The sequence below is a fragment of the Neophocaena asiaeorientalis genome, unplaced genomic scaffold (genome assembly GCF_003031525.2).
Source record: "Neophocaena asiaeorientalis asiaeorientalis breed wild unplaced genomic scaffold, Neophocaena_asiaeorientalis_V1.1 scaffold721, whole genome shotgun sequence".
NCBI lineage: Eukaryota > Metazoa > Chordata > Mammalia > Artiodactyla > Phocoenidae > Neophocaena > Neophocaena asiaeorientalis.
In genome coordinates, this window is record NW_020175365.1 from 524,718 (window position 1) to 548,999 (window position 24,282).

The 24,282-nt window shown below is 37.1% G+C and overlaps 1 protein-coding gene across 1 annotated transcript in view; it reads left to right on the plus strand.

Moving 5' to 3' along the window:
• The window catches only part of TLK1 (tousled like kinase 1), a 137,282-nt gene that overhangs the window by 42,934 nt on the left and 70,066 nt on the right, over positions 1 to 24,282 (plus strand). The window contains exon 3 of the mRNA XM_024765710.1: positions 13,358 to 13,429. Within this exon, the coding sequence (XP_024621478.1) occupies positions 13,358 to 13,429 (72 nt within the window). The remainder of the gene's footprint in view (positions 1 to 13,357; positions 13,430 to 24,282) is intronic.

Sequence of the window (24,282 nt, forward strand, 5' to 3'; positions counted from 1 at the left end):
ATCCCCCCAAAATGACAAAGATTGGAAGTAACTGGAAAGAAAATAGTTCCGATAATCATAAAGTAAAAGAAAGTAGAATTAAATACAAATTTGAGATCAGTTTCTCCCCAACTTCAGACCCTTCCAAAGACTTCCCATCACATTTAAAATAAAATTCAATGCTCTAAGTAGACCGTCTGATCTAGTTCTAGACTACCCTATTCAACTAATAACTGTCCCACTACTGCACCCACACTGGTTTATTTGCCATTTGCCTCAAACACACTTCTCTCTCACTGTATTCAAGCTTCTGCTCAAATGTCACCTCTTTACAGTGGCATTCTTTGACTGCTCTATGTATAGGTATGATACCTATACCACTCCCCTTTCTCTACTTAGTTTTTTTAAAGTACTTATTGGTTCCTTTTATATTACTAAATATTTATATGTTTGTTTATTGTCTGTTTCCCTTCCTATAACGTAAACTTCATGAGCACTTGGACCTAAGTGTTTTTTTTTTCTCACTGCTACATCCCTAGCATCTACAACAATACTAAGGCCCTCAATAATTATTTTTGAATGCATGAATGAGTATCAAATGAAACAGTCTTTAAAACCAAAAGCCTGAGTGAAACAAAGGTAGATACTTTTTAAGGACTAAGCATCCATAAAAGATATGACAGTTATAAACTTTTATATAGCAAACAGTTCTAAAAATACATGGTAAATTTATTAAAATACAGCTATATTGAGGGATTTTAATATAATTCTTCTGGATTTTGACTGTTCAAACATATATAAAAGAGCAAGGCTATACAGGATTTGCACAATATGATTATGAGCTTGATTTGATAGATACACACAATCAATACTCTTTATTCAACTTATTTGTAACTTCAAAACCAATACTTACATTGCTTTTGCTGGTCATTCTCGGGCCTGTGCATATGCAGAGTGGTGAAAAATTTGAGTCACCTGAGGCTGAATAAAGTGACACTCTGCCTACATTTTCAGCTCTCATACTGTAAACAAGTATTCTTTTCTCAGTTTACTTAATGCCATGTTTTTCACATTTTTGTGCTTTTTGTTGGTAGTTCTACTGTTTAAAATAGCCCCTCAGGGTAGTAGTCAAGTGTTATCTAGGGTTCTAAGCACAAGAAGACTGCGATGTGCCTTAGGGGGAAAATATGCTTGTTAGATTAGCTTCATTCAGGCATGAGTTACAGTGTTGTTGGCCATGAATTCAATGTGAATGAATTGACAGTACATATTAAACAAGGGGTCTTTAAACAGAAACACACTTTTATATAAAACAATGTTATGGGGACTTTCTTGGTGGTCCAGTGGCTGAGAATCTGCCTTCCAATGCAGGGGACGTGGGTTTGATCCCTGGTCAGGGAACTAAGATCCCACATGCTGCGCGGCAACTAAGCCTGTGGGCCACAACTAGACAGCCCGCACGCCGCAACTAGAGAGAAGCCCACAATGGAGACCCAGCACAGCCAAGATATATATATATATATATATATATATATATATATATATAAAAACAAAACAATGTTATGTGTTGATCGGTTGATGAACTTGTGACGAGAAGCTTGCAGGAACCTAATCCTGTATTTCCCTTAACATCAAGGATTCACCATTTGCTAATTCAGTGTTCACAGCTGATAACAAAAATTGGAAGAGAAAGAATTGTTATTCTATCATATGCCACTTTTTTTTCTTATCCCAAGCCTACTTCACCTGTTAATTTTACTTGCCACAGATCCTTATGGCATGAGTTTGTGGCTCTGTTGCAGGAATACAGATAGGAGGTAAAGGTAAATGTTATAAATTGTACTGCTGTAAAGTTAGTGTAGCTAACATGTTGGGAGAAGGAGGAAATGTAAAGATTTATTTTATTTTACATATTAAGGAGTCATACACAGTTTAAAGAAAAAAAAAGTTTGTTCATTATTTGAAGTGAAAGTAACTGAAGATTTCAAAATAAAAACATCAGGAAGAAGGGGAAGTTGTGATGCCAGTGAGCTAAATTCTTCATCTTTTATGGAAAGGTCAATAAAGGATTATTGAAATGTAGTACATCCAGTGGAATACTCTGCACCTGTTTGAAAGAAAGGAAGTAGCAAAGGAAAAGGGGAATGAAGAAGCTATGTATTGATTTGGAATTTTTCCAACATAAAGAGGAAAGAAAGCGATGTGGGACGGTCTGCATAACGTTATCTTTTGAGTAAGAAGGGAGGAATCAATGAACGTATATTTAATTTGTTAGTGTAGACATACAGCCTTAGAAAGATGATAAGAAATGAACTGAAGTAGTTTGTTTGCATTACCTATTGAAAATTTTAATTAAAAACAATTTTTTAAAAAAGTTGTTGCCTCTTGGACTTTCCCTGGTGGCGCAGTGGTTAAGAATCCACCTGCCAACACAAGGGACATGGGTTCGAGCCCTGGTTTGGGAGGATCCCACATGCTGCAGAGCAGCTAAGCCCGTGTGCCACAGCTACTGAGCCTGTGCTCTAGAGCCTGACCACAACTACTGAGCTTGAGTGCCACAACTACTGAAGCCCATGTGCCTAGAGCCTGTGCTCCACAACAAAGAGAAGCCACCACAATGAGAAGCCCACGCGCTGCAAGGAAGAGTAGCCCCCACTTGCCGCAACTAGAGAAAGCCCGTGCTCAGCAATGAAGACCCAACGCAGCCAAAAATAAGAAATTAATTAAGTTAAATTTTAAAAAATTGTTGCCTCTGAATAGTAGGACTAATGCAGGAGGGAAATATTTATATTTCTGTAATGAAATTTGTTCTATGTGCCTGTGTTGCTTTTATATTTTAAAAAATGTCTCATGAATGTCTGCAAAAAAAACAGCTCTATTCTCGCTTTGAAGGCTTCAAAAGTCTGTGTGTGCTTGCATGTGCACATACTGTATGTCTGAATGTATAAATGATTATGTACTATATTTTGTCATGCTCACCCCCAACTGTGCTCCCTTTTCCTCAATAACTTGAAACTTTTTGTATTGAGATATAATTCACATACCATAAAATTGACCCTTTTAAGGTGTACTTTTCAGTGGTTTCTGGTATATCACAAAGCTGTGCAGCCATCACCACTAAGTCCAGAATATTTTTATCACCCCAAAAAGAAATCTTATAAACATTCACAGCAGCTCCTCATTCCCCTGCTTTCCTACCCTACACTTCATCCCCTGGCAACCACTAGTCTACTTTCTGTCTCTATGGATTTTTCTCTTCTGAACATTTCATATAAATGGAATAATAGTACATAGCATTTTGTGTCTGGCTTTTTTCACCTGGCCTAATATTTTCAAGGTTCATGAATGTTGTATGTATTAATACTTCATTTCTTTTTATAACTGAATGTTTCATTGTATTGATGTGTGTCACATTTTATATATCCATCAATTGGTGGACATTTGGGTTGTTTCCATTTTTGACATGAATAATGCTGCTGTGAACACTCTGATACAAGTTTTTGTGTAGACATATGTTTTCAGTTCTCTTAGTTATCTACCAAGGAGTAGAATTATATCACTGTGATATTGACACAGGAAAGAAAAATAGACCAGTGGAACAGAATAGACTTCAGCAGCAGAGCCGTTCATATATAGTAACTTGATATATGACAAAGGTGACACAGCAGTGCGGTGTGGAAAGGGTCGTCTTTTATAATAGATGATGCTGGATCAATTGGATATCCACATGGGGAAAAAACAACAACTCGACCTTCATTTCTTGCCATGATAGAAAAATCAATTCCAAGTGACTGTAGATCTAAATGTGAAAAATAATAAAGCTTTAATAAGAACAATGACAGATTTCATAAATAGGTCACAAAAGGCTCTAGCCATAAAGGAAACCATTTGATAAATGAAACTGTGTTCAAATGATACCAATGTATGAGTGAAAGGCCAAGTCATAGAGGATTCATACCAAGGATATGTAAAGAATTCCTACAGATCAAGAAGGAAAAGACATACAATCCATGATCAGAGTTTTAAAAGTCAACTTGTCCTACCAAGCCTATAATGAAAATTAGTAGAAGCATGCCCCATTCTTTTAACCCTACATTTATTCTTCATAGAGGCAGTCCTTCTCACCTGTAGCTTTTTATACTATATATGTTTTGTTTTATTTATGTCTGTATTTCTAAGTAAGACTATTATAGTTCTTTGTCTTTTTTTCTTTTTTTTCAGTTTTAGATATTTATTGACTTCCTGTTATAGAAGATGAGGTGTTAACTCTTAAATGATCCAACCCTCTACCCCTGTAGAAATACTCAAACTTCCCTGACCCTATCCTGATTTAGAAATATTTTAGTTTTGGGTTAGGTCATTATTTCATTGTTTATGTTAAGACTAAATTTTATTCACAGCTGTGAGATTCCATGATTACGTTTCTTCTTTTTTACAACTTTCTGTTTTTCCTAGAGTTGATTTATTTATTTAGTTTGTTAGTGTTCAGTGTAAGCATCCATATAATCTCCAGCAGAGGTGTGTAAACCTCTCATTTTCAAATATAAATTTATTTATTTTATTCTTATATTTCTGTAGACATACCCCTGAAATCTTCCATTCTTCCATTCTTACCTAGGCTAGTTACTCTCTGTTTCTTCTGGGTGCCTGTCATCCTGGAATCCCTCTTCTTTATCATCATGGAAATTCCTTTTGTGTCTGTCCCATGTTTGAGCTCCTGTTTCTTGTATGCCATATTTTCCTCTTTCTTGGTTTATTCTTTTGTTTTGGTGGAGCAGATTCTCTAGTCACTTCCTGAGAAAAGGTAAATGGGTAGTCAGATTTTTGAGACCTTGCATATTCTCCTCTTCCCACTTGGTTGTTAGTTTGGGTGTAGAATTCTAGGTTGGAAATCCTTTTTTTTTTTTTTTTTTTTTGCGGTACACGGGCCTCTTACTGTTGTAGCCTCTCTCGTTGCGGAGCACAGGCTCTGGACGCGCAAGCTCAGCAGCCGTGGCTCACGGGCCCCGCTGCTCCGCGGCATGTGGGATCTTCCCGGACTGGGGCACGAACCTGTGTCCCCTGCATTGGCAGGCGGATTCCCAACCACTGCGCCACCAGGGAAGCCCTGGAAATCATTTTAACAGAATTTTGAAGGCATTGTTCCATTGCTTTCTAGCTTCCAGTGTTACTCCTGAGCACTCCAGTGCCATTCTCATTCCTGATCCTTTGTAGGTATTCCTGTTTAGGCTTCTTTAGAAGCTTCAAATCCTTGGCATTTCAATTTGTTTGTTATAATGTGCCTCGGTATGGATCTTCATTGAACCAGTGTGCTTGGTTCAAAAGTGTGTCCTTCCAATCCAAAAACTGTTTTCCAGTTCCTTTTTTTTTAACATCTTTATTGGAGTATAATTGCTTTACGATGTTGTGTTAGTTTCTGCTGTATAATAAAGTGAATCAGCTATATGTATACATATATCCCCATATCCCCTCCCTCTTGCATCTCCATCCCAACCCCCTAGGTGGTCTCAGAGCACCGAGCTGATCTCCCTGTGCAATGCAGCTGCTTCCCACTAGCTATCTTTTTTACATTTGGTAGTGTATATATGTCAATGCTACTCTCTCACTTCTTGAAAAGTCTTGAATTATTTCTTTGATAATTTTAGCTGATTAATTTTCTCTTTTTTTTCTGGAACTCTCATTTGGAGCAGTACCTCTTGGACTGATTCTCTAGTTTTCTTTTTTTGAGGTTTTTTGGTCTCTTTCTGGGAAGATTTCTTCAACTTTATCTTTGAATTCATCCTTTTTTTTTTTTTCCTGTGTGTTTCAGCTATCATATTTTTAATTTCCAGGTGGTTGTTTTTTTGGGGGAGGGGGGTGGTTCTTTTTCTTTAATTACAAAAAATGTTATTTATTTTTTGGCTGCACTGCACAGCATGCAGGATCTTTGTTCCCCAACCAGCAGTGGAAGTGTGGAGTCTTAGCCACTGGACCAGAAGGAAAAGTCCCCTTGGGTTGTTCTTGAAATGTTTCATTTTCGTAGTTGGCTGTCACTAGGATATTAGTAATAGTTCTATGTGAATTTTTTTCCTGCTCCCTGGATTGTCTTTTTCTTATGGGTTTTTAAAAAATATTTGTTTATATTTTTCAGACATTTGGTGATACTGGGCTTTGCATTTCTATGCTTTAGGCACTGAAACACTTATTGGAAGTATTGTTTGAGTAGGCAGGACTTATTACAGTAGGATGACTTGGCTGGGTCATTTTTCTGAGAGATTTTTGATTCTTGGTGTCTGTAAGTCTTGTCTCTTGAGATGGTTTATTTTCCTAGAGAGAAATTCTGTACTCTCCAGCCTGTAGAGTTTACGTTTGGCTGCTGACTTTCCAGAATTTAGCACAGGAAGGTGCTGAGTCTCTTCATTTAGTGTGTAGACATGCACTTAATGTCTTCTCTTTCCTCAGCTGTGCCTTATGTGTCTCAATCCAGAGTTCTTCTGGCTCACCTTTTCCAGAGATGAAATCTGACCTCCAATATCTATTATGACAAGCTAGCCATCAGTCATATCCTTTTTTGTTCTCATGAATGTAGTATGTTATCTTTCTCTGGCTGCTTTCAAGATTCTTTTCTTTTTTAAAAATATAAATTTTTAAATGAGGTATAGGTGAGTTACATGTAAGATTAGATCACATGTAAGATTAGATTATATGTGTATAGCATAATGATTCCATATTTGTATATGTTGCAAAGTGATTACCTCAACCTAGTTAACATCCATACTTGGTTACAGTTTTTTTCCTTGTGATGAGTTTTAAAGTTTGCTCTCTCAGCAATTTCCAAATATGCAAATACAGTATTATTAACTATCGTTGCCATGCTGTTACATCCTCAAGACGTATTTATTTTATAACTGGAAGTTTGTACCTGTTGACCCCTTTTATCCATTTCTCCCCTCTACCCACCCCCCCAACCCCCCCTCTGCTGGCAGCCACCAGTCTCTTCTCTGTATCCGTGAGCTTGGGGTTTTTTTCTGTTTGTTGTTTTTGAAGATTCCACAAATAAGTGAGATCAGAAGGTATTTGTCTTTCTTTGACTTATTTCACTTAGCATAATGTCCTCTAGGACCATCCATGTCGTCGAAAATGGCAAGGTTTCCCTTTTTTAATGGCTGAATAGTATTCATATACACACACACACACACACACACACACACACACACACCACATTTTCTTTATCCATTCATCAATTGATGGACACTTAGGTTGCTTCCATGTCTTGGCTATTGTAAATAATGCTGCAGTGAACATTGGGGTGCAGATATCATTTTTTCCCATTGTTTTTTGTTCTTTTTTAACATCTTTATTGGAGTATAATTGCATTTCTCCCATTCTGAAGGTTGTCTTTTGGTCTTGTTTATGGTTGCGGATATCGTTTTTAGTTACTCTTTTTGTTTTCTTCAGATAAATACTTGGAAATGGAAATGCTGGATCATATGGTAGTTCCATTTTGAATTTTTTGAGGAAACTCCACACTGTTTTCTGTAGTGGCTGCACCAGTTTATTGCATTGGCCAAAAGTTTCATTCATTTTTCTCCATAAGATGGCTCTAGTAGCAGTTAGTTGTCTTTAACTTCATTCCAAACAATTTTGTTAGATTATATGTGACAGCTGTCATATCAGCATGCATTTAAAAAAAAGGCTTACCAAAATTGGTGAATTTTTGTGTAGCCATTTTAGTACTGAAGATGGAAGAAAAACATTTTCGGCCTATTATGCTTTATTGTTTCAAGAAAGGTAAAAATGTAACTGAAACACAAAAAAAGATTTCTGCAGTGTATGGAGAAGGTGCTGTGACTGATCGAACATGTCAAAAATGGTTTGCGAAGTTTTGTGCTGGAGATTTCTTGCTGGATGATGCTCCATGGTTGGGTAGACCAATTGAAGTTGATAGTGATCAAAGCGAGACATTAATTGAGAACAATCAGCGTTATACCATGCAGGAGATAGCCGACATACTCAAAATATCCAAATCAAGCGTTGAAAATCATTTGCACCAGGTTGGTTATGTTAATTGCTTTGATGTTTGGGTTCCATATAAGTTAAGCGAAAAACACCTTCTTGACTGTATTTCCGCATGCAAGTCTCTACTTAAACATAATGAAAATGTTCCATTTTAAAAACAAATTGTGACGGGCAATGAAAAGTGGATACTGTGCGGTAATGTGGAACGGAAGGAAGAGATTGTGGGGCAAGTGAAATGAACCACCACCATCCACACCAAAGGCCAGTCTTTATCCAGAGAAGGTGATGTTGTGTATATGGTGGGATTGGAAGGGAGTCCTCTGTGATGAGCTCCTTCTGGAAAACCAAATGATTATTTCCAACAAGTACTGCTCCCAATTAGACAACTAAAAGCAGCACTCAACGAAAAGCGTCCAGAATTAGTCAACAGAAAACGTATAATCTTCCATCAGGATGATGCAAGACCGCATGTTTCTTTGATGACCAGGCAAAAACTGTTACAGCTTGGCTAGGAAGTTCTGATTCATCCTCCGTATTCATCAAACATTGCACCTTTGGATTTCCATTTACTTCAGTCTTTACAAAATTCTCTTAATGGAAAAAATTTCGGTTCCCTGGAAGACTGTAAAAGGCACCTGGAACAGTTCTTTGCTCAAAAAGATAAAAAATTTTGGGAAGCTGAAATTATGAAGTTGCCTGAAAAATGGCGGAAGGTAGTGGAACAAAAGGGTGAATCCGTTTTTCAATAAAGTTCTTGGTGAAAATGAAAAATGTGTCTTATTTTTACTTAAAAACCGAAGGCACTTTTCAGCCAACCCAGTACATTTCCACCAGCAGTGTAGGAGGGTTCCCTTGTCTCCACATCCTTGCCAGTACTTCTTATTTCTTGTCTTTTTGATAATAGCCACTCTAACATGTATGAGGTAAGGTGTTTTTTTTTAATCTTTGGTTTTCAGCAGTTTGACTATGATGTACCTAGGTATGATCATCTTTGTACTTATCCTGTTTGGGGACATCAGTGAGCTACTTCAATCTGTAAATTTATGTCTTTCACCAGTGTTTAGAATTTTCTTCCTATTGCTTTTTCAATTTTTTTTTCTTTCTTCTTTTTCTCTCCTTCTATGACTCCAAATTCATTTATGTTAGACTACTTAATAGTGTCCAACAGACAACTGCTTTTCAGTATTTTTCTATTTTTTATTTGGAATAATTTTTTGATCTATCTTCAGTACTTTCTCCATTCTGCTGTTAAGCCCATACGGTGAATATTTTATTTTAGAAAGTGAATTTTTCAGTTTTGCTATTTGCATTTGGCTCTTTTTTATATCTCTGCTGAAATTTACAATTTTTTCCTTTATTTATAAGTTTATTTTCCCTTGGTGTCTTGAACATACTTGCAGGTAGCTGCTTTAAGATCTTTGTTAATTCCAATACCTGGGTTACCTTGTGGTTCGTCTCTATTGATTGTCTTTTCTCTTGAGTATGGGTAACATTTTCTTGTTTCTTCATATGCTTAGAAATTTTCTGTTATATACTGCATACTGTGAATGATACATTATAGTGACTCTGGGGTTTAGTGTATTTTTCTGGAGAGTGTTAATATTTTGGTTATTATTTGTATTAGCAAGCAATTAACTTGGCTGAACTGAAATCTAAACTGTGTCTCCCCACAGAGGATGGCAGCTGATGTCTCTAAGTCATTTTAGTCTTACCTGGACTGCTTAGAGTCTGATCCACTCTTGCATAGAACAGTGACCAGTCAGAGACATGGGTAGAGTTCTTTGTGGTTCTCTCTCTTTGTGGTTCTTTATTTTCCAGTATGTGCCTTCTTACTTTTCAGCTGCTTTGGTAGCTCCAAACTCTGCTTTTCAAGCCAGTAAGATTGCATCTTTTGATTCACATTTCAACTGCTCTGTGCAGCTCAATCTAGGGGTTTTCCCTCAGGCAAAAGCTGTAAAAACAGGAAACCCATCCAGTTCTACTTCCTCCTTCCAAATATTGTCTCCTAACCAGATTCTGCCTATTTTTGGCTGCTCAAGTGCCTTCAGGTAGTTGTTATTTATATTTTTTTCCAGAATTTATTGTTGTCTGAGGGAATGTTGGTGTGATAAGAGGTATTCTGTTATTACTCATGGCAGGATTTGTTTGTTTTAAAAAGTAAAAATCTCATGTATTTATATTAATATTTCCAGTTCAATTCAGAACTGTAAGGTTTTTATTTACATCTGTATCTTCTTTCTTCTATACCAAGAATTGTGGTTCTGAAGGACATAAAGCAGATGATAGAATTAGAATATCACATAATTATTTATTTACTCCTTTCTATATCTTACACACACAGCAGTCTCAACAATGTGTACTATCACAATGACCAAAGAGATTATGGAAAATAGTTAAAACATTTTTTGCTTGTGCTTTCCATGAATTTCCATAGCACAGTTTTTAAAAAAATTGTGTTAACAACTTTGCATGCATTTAGCCATTAAATTTTATACTCTCTTCCTTGTACTTCTCATTTAGTCTTTATCAACAAGTAAATAATAATATTGCTTGCCATAAATTGTTAGGTTGAAACTATTCATTTTGGTTGTCTAAAGTTTATTCTCTAGATTCTTTCGGAAGGGCTCATGGGAGCCAGTGTTTCCCAATTTTTGGCCTTACGTTAAGTTTATCTGTGTCTTCCATGTGATAAAAATCAATTTTACCAAATATAAGACAGATTTTAATTCAGATTTTCTTTCTTGAATATCTGAAATATGTTACTCTGTTTTCTTCTGGCATAAATAAAGTGTTGCCTTTGAAAAGTTAGATGTTGGCCTTCTGGGCTGAATTCTTAAGTGTACACAGTGCTTTGGTCAGTAGTTTCAGGTTTTGTTTTTTTCAAGAAAGTTTTCTTGAATTATAGTCTTTACTATTTATTCTCTTATGGTAGTGCTCTTTAAAGACTTCTGTTATCTGAATGTTGGATCCTTGTTACTTCATTAAGTTGTTGCTTTCTCTCATCCTTTTAATCTCTTCATTTCTTTTGATTTCGAAACTGTTCCTCCATTTTACCTTCTCATTCTCTTAAAGCATTATCTGTTGTATGTATTTTCTCTTGTGTTCATTCAGGCTTAATCTTCATTTCTATTTTTTATTTTTTTTGCGGTACGCGGGCCTCTCACTGTTGTGGCCTCTCCCGTTGCGGAGCACAGGCTCCAGACGCGCAGGCTCAGCGGCCATGGTTCACGGGCCCAGCCGCTCCGCGGCATGTGGGATCTTTCCGGACCAGGGCACGAACCCATGTCCCCTGCATCGGCAGGCAGACTTCCAACCACCGTGTCACCAGGGAAGCCCCTAATCTTCATTTCTGAAAAAAATTTTTTCAATTTCTAATGCTTTCCTGAGTTCTGTTACCTTATTTCTGAGTTTTTTGAAATCTGATTTATGTTGTTCTTGCACGTCTTGAGTCATTTTTGTAATGACTTTTATCTCATTTTGAAGTAGTTATAATTTTCACCTATTTCGTGGGCATATGTTTCTGGTATGCTTTTATTATCAGGATGTAATTCTGTATCTTTTTTTTTTTTCCCTATAATTTCATAGGATTGACCTACATCATTTTCTGTTGCTTACTTTTTTATGGTTTAGGATGGCATTTCTTACAGAGCCCCCTCTACTGTTGTTTTTGGGAACTCTTCAAAAGTGTGGCATTTGGGGCTTCCCTGGTGGCGCAGTGGTTGAGAGTCCACCTGCCGATGCAGGGGACACGGGTTCGTGCCCCGGTCCGGGAAGATCCCACATGCCACGGAGCGGCTGGGTCCGTGAGCCATGGCCGCTGGGCCTGCGCGTCTGGAGCCTGTGCTCCGCAACGGGAGAGGCCACGACAGTGAGAGGCCCGCGTACCACAAAAAAAAAAAAAAAAAGTGTGGCATTTGCTTTCTATGATTTCTAAGGCTTTGTTCTCTTCCCCACTATTCTCATTCCTTAATCTTCATTGTACCTAATGTGCTCAGTTTTGATTCCATGCTCAGTAGCTTATCCTCATTGTGACACTGTTAGTGAAGGATCAGTTTTAAGAGTTCATAGACGCTAACTGCCCCAACTTCAGACTTCAGGAAAATGCAGAAACCCAGTTATAGCTGTTTTGGGAGTCACTGTTCTCAGATGTGTCAGACACTCTGTTTTCTTCTGCTGCTTCTCATACCATGCAGGTTCTATGGTTGTTGGTGATTTGTTCCCACTTGCTGTTTTAGGGAGATTTAAGTAGATTTCCTTGTCACCCAATTTTGTTGTAAATGTTGTATGTGGGTTTGGGGATTTAGGGATGCTCAGAAAGGTTGCCACTGCCTCCATTGTCCTTGAATCTTTATAATTTATCACTTATCAATTGCTGTTTATGGTGTTCTCTTTTTCAAGTTTGATAATCTTGCCCTAATTAGATTATAATTCCTCTAGTGCTTGAATCTTAGTTCAAATGCTATTTTGTGTTGAAAATAGCCTTTACAGTGTCCAGCATAGCACTGGACATATATGCAATGTATCATATCAGTCATCAGTTTGGAAATTAGTCAGTCTAAGGGTAATTATAGGCTAACTTGCAACCTTGTAATGGTAGTATTAGCAGCTACTCTGACAAATTGAAGGGAAACGGGTACCACCTGGCCTGCTTGTACATGAAGTTCATTCATATGTCATCTTTGGCATATATGCTATAGTCTGCCTGGTCTAAACATTCCTGGAAGACATTGATCTAATGTACTGATGGTCCAAAAAAGTCGACAGAGTAATAACCATCATAGAAACATATTGGAAGCAGAAAATGTTATCCGCCATAGTGATAGTTCATTACTGTCACAGTTCAAAAAATATTGTAAAGGAAATTTAAACACTCTTTGAGTGACACAGTTAAAATGGTGAAGTTAGTAAAAGATTTTTTTAAAAGGCTAAACCCAAACAAACAGAAACCAGAGATTGACCAGTTTGTTAATATGAAGAGGCAAAGGGGTGTAGGTGAGATATGATGGAATTTCATAAGATTGTGATGAAAATTAAGGAACACAAATAATACTTTCAGTTAAAGGAGGCATTAGTTTTTATACATTGGGTAGTAATTTTAGGGATCTTTTTATCCTAACAACATCTCACTTCCTTTGCTTTTGAATTTGATATTCTAAAAAGTCAGCTAACACAAGTCAGTTCCTGAAACACAGCAGAACTTTATTGATTTGATAAAACTTTCCAAGTATAGTGTTAAGAAGTTGGTGTTTCTTATTTTTACTTCGTCTTCCCTATTTAAAGGAATCATATTTTATTTTTAATTATAAAGACATTATTTACTTTGTAAAATGTTCCATTTAAAATTACTCCTAATTTTTACCTTTTTAAAAATTTTCAACAGGCCTCAACAAATAATGAAAGCTCTAATCACAGTTTTGGAAGCTTGGGATCTTTGAGTGACAAAGAATCAGAGGTAAGTAACTTCATTTTAAATATGGTGCTATTAATAAGTAAAAGTTGGAATCACTGTTGTTTTTTTTAATTAATTTTTTTCCTTCTTTAATACTTGTGCTAAAGGTTAATCCTTGTTAAGTTTTTTGTAGGAGCATTTTATTCTGTTTTATGAAGCAGAGCATTCAAACCGAAGACTGTATTGGACATTAGAAAGAAAATATAGTTTCTTTGGTTATGTAGGTGAACTTGTACATTAATGGTATTGACAGATATTCTTAATTACTAGCCGTTCATAATTCTAAGAGATGAACGTGGTTTTGCAATATGTTGTATTTTGCAGTTTTCTATTATTTCTTGTTCTACTTCCCTCTTAGTTTGGTCCTGAGTAAAGGTTTGTTTACTTTCTGAGATACAGAAACACATTTTTTTTCTCTTTTTGAAATTTCTTGTGGGATTTCATGCTGTTGGTTTTCACTTTACATATTTTAAAATATCTGAAAAATCCCCTCCTCCCCCACCCACTTACTCTCCCCACTAAGAAAATATATGGAATTTTATAAGTAGGTATTTGGATCCATGGTATAGTTCACGTTGAGCATGATATTCTTGATGGCATTTTAAAAAATGTTTAGACAGGAGGTTCTTTGGGTAGTATCATTCATTTGTTGATGCTGCAACTTCACTTTTTGCAGATACAGTCTGTAATATTTCCTCTTCTCAGATTATGGAGTTCTGTCACTTTTCAACATTTGTGTGTGTGTGTGTGTGTGTGTGTGTGTGTGTGTGTGTGTGTGTGTGTGTGTTTTTCCCTGTCAGTGTTAACTTCTGCTTGATCCATTTTAGTCTTTTTTCTGCTTGGGTTAGTATAGATATATCACCATGATAATAATACCATAGGTCATTAGCACCCAGTAACTCTTAGGCATTTGGTTTTGGTATTCAGTGGAAGGGGAATATCAAAGGTGGCATCTTTTTAAGCCCTGTGTTATTGAAAGCATCTAGGAATCTCTAGGTAGACAGTTTTGTGGAGTTCTGTGCAGGCACCCTGACACTCCAAAGGAGTGTGGCATAGGGCTCTCACTCATCAGGCTTTCCCTTCCACAGAGACAACTGGCAGGCAGCTGAAAGGACTGTGCAAGTGACGGGACTTTATCTGCAGTAGGTTCCCTTGAGGTAAGCGTTAGTAGCCCCTGTAGCACCAGATTATCACAGTTTAGTTTTTATCAAATTAACACACATTAAGTCCTTAAAAATTGTAGGTTTAGATCTTGTCAAAGTACATTTTTTTCAAAAACCATATCAAGAATGTTTTCACTTTATATTTCCTGGATTTTGGAACATTTCTTGATACATCCACAGATTGGGTCTATATAGTAATTGCACATGCCTCCGCTTTTCGTAGGCTTTTATGTTATGAAGGGCAATAAAATAATTTTAGATATTTCTCTTTCCTGTTCACCAAATCTAGTGTTTCTGATGGATTTTTTTAATAGAAAAACATAGTAAAAGTTAGACCACGTGTAATGGTTATATATTTCTATGTTCTTTATAGGTATCTGTATTCCCAGTATGAGTTGGTAGATGCAATATTTGAATTCTTACAAAAGAATCAGTTTGTAAGAAAATACCACTTCCCTTAAAAGAATTCTAAGGCTCACTTTTGGCTATGTTCTTAGGTTAAAAACCATTTTTTTTTAAAGACCATAATGGTATTTGCACTAAAATACAATTTGGTTCACCATTGGATGTACTTAGCTTTATTTGTGTAGAAATTTTGACATTTGGGGACACAATAGAAAAACCTTAAAATTTTTTGGCTTTTGCTGTTTTGTGTTCTGTATCTGGAATTTCTGCAAAATAATGGTTAAGTGGCATAATATTTTGGAAATGACTATGGATTATATGTTTTCCTTAAAATTTGAAGAAGGAAATTGGGGGGGTGGTCTGTCTTTCCATTTAAGAAGTGATTTGTCTGGAAAATGGTTCCCAGGTTTTATTTCTGTACTAGATGCCTTAATGGACTCCCTTGGGGTGAAATTTCATATACATCTCAATATAGATATTCCTATAAGTCATGAATAAAGTTGTTGGCAGTAAACAGCTGCAGGATAGAAGTACTTCTTTTTTCCCCCAGTACAGCTAACAGTAAAGTTTATGTAGTATTTCGTTGTCTGCTGATGTCATTTTATTCTTTTGGTAATCCATCCCCTGAACCATCACATTTTTAAAAATAACGGTTTTTGTTTTTATGGACAAATAGTGCTGAAAGGTTTATTATTATTATTTTTTAATAGTAGTTCTCTACCACTCACCCTTACCCCACCTCGCTCTCCATTCTCTTAGCTTTTCTTCCTGGTATTTATTTCCACATTTTAATATAAATAATATGCATATCTTTTTTGATTCATCAATTGGACATTATCTGTGACTTCCTCTTAGTATTTATGAAGATGTTAACCTACTAATAACCACCTGCTTTCTATCCTCTTCTTAATACTGTTTTCAGACACTCAGAACCCTCTTGTTTTCATCTGTCCTTTTACTATTAAAGGTGAAAAGCATCTGATATTCACTGTTGGGTTGATTAAATCTACTTCAACTGAAAATTTTCACTGCAGTTTATATATGAATTAAACTTGCCTTTTATTTCTAAATGTAGAATTGTTAAACAGAAAGGGTTTTTTTTTTTATAATGAAATCGTCTAGTAGATAGGAAGGTGTTGGTCTTGTTTTGCTTTATTTTACATCACTGTAGGTTTATTCAACGGGCTCCAAAATTTTTCAGTAAGCATTTGTTACATATCTATTATCTTCTAGCCTCTGTGCCCAAGCACGGAGTATATAAAGATGAATAGGATACAATTCCGCTTTCACATGAGATCAGCGTCTAGTAGGACAAACTGTTTCATAAACAGTGTGAGCTATGCTATAACAGATGTAAGCACAAGGTACTATAGGAGCAAAGAGCAAGAAACCCCTAATTCCATCTGCCTGCAGGCGAGAGGTAGGGAAGGAAGAGAAAGAGAGGTCTTCCCTCAAAGAACAGATGATAGGGACTTCCCGGGTGGCGCAGTGGTTAAGAATCCACCTGCCAGTGCAGGGGACACGGGTTCAAACCCTGGTCTGGGAAGATCCCACATGCCGCAGAGTAACTAATCCCATGCACCACAACTACTGAGCCTGCGCGCTAGAGCCTGCATGCCACAACTACTGAAGCCCACACACCCTAGAGCCTGCATGCTGCAACTAGTGAGCCCACACACCACAACTACTGAAACCCACACGCCTAGAGCCCATGGTCTGCAACAAGGGAAGCCACTGCAATGAGAAGCCCGCACATTGCAACGAAGAGTAGCCCCTGCTTGCCACAACTAGAGAAAGCCTGTGCATGGCAACAAGACCCAACACAGCCAAAATAAATAAATAAGTTAATTAATTAATAAAAAAACTAGTCTCTTTATCTTAAAAAAAAATAGAACAGGTGATAGTTAAGTTGTTAAGAAAGCCTATGGATTCATCCCAGAGGACAAGGGCAAAGTATGAGAAGAAAGCAGGCAGAGGCACTAAGATGTGCTTTTGCTTTTCCATGGAAGCATGGCACATAGTTTTGTTCAAGATGTAAGGCAGTGGTTCTCAATCCTAACTGCCTTTTAGCTCACCTGAGGAGCTTAAAAAAAAACAACCAAGCTGCCTGGGTGATTCATCTGGTTTGTAAACTTCTGGTATAGAGAAGATATGTAAGAATGGTGAAAGATAGGCAGGGGTCAGGGTTTGAATGCTCTTGTATTTCATAGTAAGGGATTTGGACTTCTTTCTAGGAGATGAAAGGAGAGGAAACAAAACAAGTAGAGATGAAGAAGGCTCCCTCAGGGGGCAATGTATAGGATAGGATGGGAGGGAGGTGATACCTAAGTTGGAAAGACCATTTAGTTAAGGAGTGCTGCTGCCTTTACAAAACTCCAAGGTTTAACAGGAAGAAAAACTTCAAGTGGGGGTTCTAATTACAGTGTTCTCAAGTTTGCCTTTTGGGCTCTGCCTTCTTTGGATTTTGTAACTATTGATGATATCACCACTCAGGCCCATGCTTCTCAAACTTTAATACGCAAGTGAATTACCAAGGATTCTTACAGGTCTGGAGTGAGTGTTTGCATTTCTGACAAGCTCTCAGATTCCACTAGATTTTAAAAGTAGAAGCAATAGGGCTTCCCTGGTGGTGCAGTGGTTGGGAGTCCACCTGCCAATGCGGGGGACACGGGTTCGTGCCCCGGTCTGGGGGGATCCCGCATGCCGCGGAGCAGCTGGGCCCGTGAGCCATGGCCACTGAGCCTGCGCATCTGGAGCCTGTGCTCTGCAGCAGGAGAGGCCACAGCAGTGAGAGGCCCACGTACCGCAAGGGAAAAAAAAAAAAAGTAGAAGCAGTAGAGTTTGAAGACTGAATGAGGGTAAAGAAGGAAAGGGAGGAGCCTAGGATTATTTAAAGGTAGCTAGCTTTAGGTGAATGGTAGTGGTTTTGAGTGAGATAGACAACACAGAAAGAAGATGAATAGGTTAGCATAGAAGGTAATGAATTAAATTCTGGACAGCACTGAGTTTGAGTACCTATGAAATGAGCAAGGCAGAGGAGCTGTCTGGAGCTCAGGAAGGAGGTCAGGCTAAAGATGAAGACTTAGTGGGTTTTGGCATACAAACAGTGCTAAGACATTATTTGCCCTTTTACAGTAATGCTAAGACATACTTGGCTTTTTTTTTTTTTTTTTTTTTTTCCTGTACGCGGGCCTCTCACTGTTGTGGCCTCTCCCGTTGCGGAGCACAGGCTCCGGACACGCAGGCTCAGCGGCCATGGCTCACGGGCCCAGCCGCTCCGCAGCATGTGGGATCCTCCCAGACTGGGGCACGAACCTGTGTCCCCTGCATTGGCAGGCAGACTCTCAACCACTGCTCCACTAGGGAAGCCCTGGCTTTTTAACTTTCATTTCTCCATGAGTTTACAGTGAAAATTTCCAAAGGCTTTAATACGCAAGTGAATTACATGTGATGACATGTGATGATATCATTATTCTGATGATTTATGGATTGTGTATTCTGGTGTTCTAAAATTTTTTTAGTTTTAAATCCCAAAATGGTAAGGAACAGTAGTTATACCCCACATAAGAAAGGCTCTTTGGGGAACTCAAGAGTTTTTAAGAGTTTGTAGACGGGTTTTGAGACCCAGAAGTTTAAAAACTGCTTTTGCAGATGAACTCATCCTGATAGTGTGTGTAATGCTAGGAAATGTGAGCAGGCGAGACGTGTGTGCTAGAGAAAGAGTAGCAGCAGGTAAGGAGGTGGATAAAAGATGAGCAAGAAGAGGAGGAGAATAATGAGTAGAATTAAATGTTATGGAAGTCAATTAAGATAATGACTAAAAAGGGACTAAGAGTTTGTCACTTAGGCTTACTTTTAGTAGACTAATGGGAGCAAGATGCCAGATATTAGTTGATTAAGGAGCACTTAGAAAGTGAGCATATATTGACTACTCTTGGAAGAATCTTGACTGTGAAGAAAAGGAGGCAGTATCCAGAGTCTAACAGACTTGACCTATTATGTGCTAGGGAAAGGATTATAGCAGACCTGTGATGGGATAAGGACAAGCAAAGTGCTGAAGAGAGAGGAGAAACTAAACTAAACTTTTTTTTTTTTTTTTTTTTTTTTTTTTTTTGGGTTTTGTTATTTTTTTTTTTTTTTTTGGCTGCGTTGGGTCTTCGTTGCTGCGCGCGGGTTTTCTCTAGTTGCGGTGAGTGGGGACTACTTTTCTTTTAGGTGCGTGGGCCTCTCATTGCGGTGGCTTCTCTTGTTTTGGAGCACAGACTCTAGGTGCACGGGCTTCAGTAGTTGTGGCTCGTGGGGTCTAGAGCGCAGGGTCAGTAGTTGTGGCACACGGGCTTAGTTGCTCTGCGACATGTGGGATCTTCCCTGACCAGGGATCGAACCCGTGTCCCCTGCATTGGCAGGTGGATTCTTAACCACTGTGCCACCAGAGAAGTCCCTACTGTTTATTTTTGATCCAAGTACCTTTGGGGATTTTTGAGCTATTTAAGATTAAGGATTTTAATTTATAGATATACAGAAGCTAGGACTGTTGTTGCATCTAGACATTTAAACTTAGATGCACTTTCAGAATTGTAATGATTGTAATGAAAGAGGAATATAATATGGATACAGTGCCTTGATTGTCTTAATTTACCTGTAACATTGATTAATGAAGCCCATTTTATGAAAGAAGATCTAATTAACTTTCTCATTTGAATTTAGTTTCTAGAAGTAGTCTTGGTATTTAAATCAGATTTTTCCCCTCCTTATTTGAATTGAAATTATGGAGTTAATTAATGCTTTGTTCTGTTCTTTTTAAAAAATAATTTTTAAAGGCCACATTATGTGTGAGTTCTTATTTTCATATTTTGGAGGAAGTAGAAATTAAGAATACTAGAGAATTAGAACTAAAACTACCTTAGACCTAGCTTGGGGGGGCATTATTTTCATTTTTAGAACAAGTCATATTATTTATATAGTTCTTCAATAGTTTTTTAATTTAAAAAATCTTTTTTGATATTTAAAATTATATATGGACATATATAATTGATTAAATGGGATGGCTCTGATGTTAGTGAATTGGCTGGATTAAGAAATGAGCATTTCCAGTTTTCACCTAGTTTTTATATACATCCCCATCTCTACTTTTTTATATTTGCTTTTTGCCTTCTAAATAGTGTTTAGCTGAAGTGTTTCCTCAAGAAGCAGTTAGTTACCTTAGATTGATTGGAAGTTATGATTTTATTTGAAAATAGAGATAATACCAGCCTAAAATTTCAGATGGATTTTTGAAAATTCATTTAAGTTTTATATATATATATGTAAAATATATATATGTAAAAAATATTTTTTTAATATATATGTATATATATCTTATAACCTGGACAAATCTTGTCTTTAATGTCTTAGTCTGAGCACCCAATAAGAAAGAAAACTTGTAAAATGAATTTAGTGATATATAGTTAAGTGTGGCTGAAAGTTAACATTTTTATGCCTATTTCCCCCTAAATGAATTACCTTATTTTTTACTTTATTCTGTTTAAATCTGTTCAGCTTCTAAAGATTGTTAGATACCTAGTTTAATGCCCTCATCAATTTTAAGAAATATTCTTTGTGTCCTGTAACCTACATTATTTTCTGAAATGTTTTAGCCTGATAAATGCCCTTTGTGGTGTTCTGTTTGATTGGTTCCTCTGTCTTCTCCTTTACTTGTCTTCATTTTGGCAGTATTTTCTCATTGATTTCTTCTTACTGTATTATTAGGTGAGGTTAGTAAGATTTTGTAACAGCAATAAAGGCATTTTCTCAGTAAGGAAGTAAGTTTGTTTTTTTCTCTCTCTGTTAAGACTAATAATCAAACTTAGAAATTATAGTTCCTGTGAAATACCTGGAATTACTTTGTAAATTTTCATTTTATTTAAAAAGAGAAAACTATTTAATTCTGCCACTAAACATTAAAGGACACACTCTTTTTTGTTGTTGTTGTTGATGGAACCTGAGCCCCCTGCAGTGAAGGGCGGAGGAAGTCCCTAAAGGTCGAGCTCTTACAGGAAGTATATATATGAATATACAGGAAGTATATTCAGCTAGAGTTATGTGTTATGTCTAAAATGTGTTATATGACAGAGTCCACAGCAAAGGAAGTAGGTCTATCTTGGTTGAATATATACACCCTTAGTCTCCTGGAAGGAAAAATACTGTAAATCAAATGGCCTGATACTGGCTGACTCTGTGCCCCTGTTTCCATAAAGGTGGAGGACTATGTGTGTCAGAATCACCTTTTCAAAATCAAAGCACTTAGGCTCCCTTCTTGGAAACTCTGATAATACTCTGTCTAGATAATTTTTGATTTCTCATAGATGAATAAATCTTGAAATATTGATTCTGTAGGCCATTTAATAAGAAAGCAAACAAACAGCTGTTAAATGTTTCCCGTTTTAAAAGTACATTTAGTGTGGGTGGGTGGTTTTTAGAGCAAGAAAGTTCTAAGCTGACTGTTGTAAACAAGATTCGAAGAGGAACATGCCATGTCATTTTAAGAATGAAGTGGACCCTGGTATAGCACTTAATCGTAGTAGATGCTCAGTAAATATTTGTTGAATAAATAAATTTAATAATGTACTTTAGTTGTAGTATAATATAAGGCAGTTTTTGTGTCAGCTACATGTGATTCTTATGTATTCATCAAAGCAAGCTTTCTCAACCTTAACATTATTGACATCTGGGGCCAGATAAGTCTCGGGGTGGGGAGGGAGTTGTCATGTGTAATGTAGGATGCTTAGCAGCATCTCTACATGATGCATTAGATATCTGTAGCCCATCTCCCTACCCCTAAGTTGTGGCAACCAAAAATGTCTCCAGATATTGCCGTATATCCTCGGGGGGTAGAGGCAGATCTCCTCTAGTTGGGAACCACCCCATTAATGAAGGAGGGAAAATAAAGTTGTAGCATGTTACCTGTGGAGCTAGATTACAGCTCTATAAGTTTCACATCTCTGGGTATGAAAACAGAAGCCCAGAGAGGTTAATTTGCCCACAGATAGTAAGTTAATAGTCAAAGTTCTAATTTTAAAGTGTCTGTCTTATTTCAAAGTGATGTTCTCAACTATTGTTCTATACTCTTTCTGTATAACTAATGTAGTATTTAACTTATTAGTTAGATAAATGACCCTAGTTAGTCTTTTGAAAAAAGTGGTATTCTTTTTTGGAAATATTTAGATTTAAGATGGTTTATAGTTTGCCAATCCAAGATATGCCTGGACTGGCAGCACTTCACAGATTTTTTTTCTGATAAATATGCTTTTAGACAAGTACATTCAGCACAAGTTGACATTACTGAACAATTTGGTTTCAATATCTTATACAGGTGTACCTTAGAGATATTGGAGGTTTAATTCCATGCCACCATAATAAAGCGAATATTGAAATAAAGCAAGTCACATGAATTTTTTGGTTTCACGGTGCATATAAACATTATGTTTACACTATACTGTAGTCTAAGTGTGCAGTAGCATTATATCTGAAAAAACAATGTACCTACTTTAATTTAAAAATATTGTATTGCTGAAAAAAAATGCTAACCATCTTCTGAGCTTCAGCAAGTTGTTATCTTTTTGCTGGCGGAGGGTCTTGCTTCAGTGTTGATGGCTGCTGACTGATCAGGGTGGTGGTTGCTGAAGGTTAGGGAGGCTGTGGCCGTTTTAAAAATAAAACAACAGTGATGTCTGCACATTGACTCTTCCTTTCACCAACAACTTCTCTGTAGCAGCAACGCTGTTTGGTAGCATTTCCCCATGGTAGAACTTCCTTCAAAAGTGGAGTCAGTCCTCTCAGTCCCTGCTGCTGTTTTATAAACTAAGTTTATGTAATATTCTAAATCCTTTGTTGTCATTTCAACAGTCTTCACAGCATCTTCACCAGGAGTAGATTCCATCTCAAGAAACCACTTTCTTTGCTCATCCATAAGAAGCAACTCATCCATTAAAGTTTTATCATGAGATTGCCCCAATTCAGTCACTTCTTCAGGCTCCACTTCTAATTTTAGTTTTCTTGCTATTTCCACCACACCTGCAGTTACTTCCTCCACTAAAGTCTTGAACCCCTCAAAGTTGTCCATGAGGGATGGAATTGACTTCTTCCGCATTCCTGTTAATATTGATATTTTGACCTCTTCCCATGGATCACAGATGTTCTTAATGGCATCTAAAATGGTGAATCCTTGCCAGGTTTTCAGTTTACTTTGCCCAGATCTATCAAAGGAATTATATCAAAGGAATTACTATGGCACCTATAGCCTTATGAAATATATTTCTTAAATAATAAAACTTTTAAGTCAGAGTTACTCCTTGACCTATGGGCTGTAGAATGGATGTTGTGTTAGCAGGCATGAAAACAACATTAATCTTGTACATCTCCATCAGAGCTCTTGGGTGACCAGGTGCATTGTCAATGACCAGTAATATTTTGAAAGGAATCTCTTTTCTGAGCAGTGGACTCAACAGTAGCTTTAAAATATTCAATAAACTATGTTGTAAACAGATGTGCTGTCATCCAGGTTTTGTTGTCCATTTATAGAGCACAGGCAGAGTAGATTTAAGATAATTCTTAAGGGCCCTAGGATTTTCAGAATGGTAGATGAACATTGGCTTCAACTTCAATTCACCAACTGCTTAAGCCCCTAAGAAGTGAGTCGACCTATCTTTTGAAGCATTGAAACCAGGCATTGACTTCTCTAGCTATGAAAGTCCTAGGTGCCATCTTCTTCCAAGAGAAGGTTGTTTTATCTACATTGAAAACCTGTTGTTTAGTGTAGCCACCTTCAATAATTATCTCAGCTAGATCTCCTGGATAACTCATTGCAGCTTCTACATCAGCACTTGCTGCTTCACTTTGTATGTTCATGTTAAGGAGATGGCTTCTTTCCTTAAACCTCATGAGCCAACCTCTGCGTCTTCACACTTTTCTTCTGTGCTTCCTCACCTCTCTCAGCCTTCATAGAATTGCTCTGGATTAGTCTTTGGTTTAAGGGGATGTTGTGGCTGGTTTTATCTTCTATCCAGACCACTCAAACTTTCTCCACATCCCCAATAATGGTGTTATGCTTTTTTATAATTTGTGTGTTCACTATAGTAGTACTTTTAATTTCCTTCAAGAACTTTTCCTTTGTATGCTTTTTTTGGTTTATGCTTTTTTATAATTTGTGTGTTCACTATAGTAGTACTTTTAATTTCCTTCAAGAACTTTTCCTTTGTATTCACAACTTTAGCTCAGGAGGCCTAGCTTTCGGCCTGTCTCAGCTTTCAG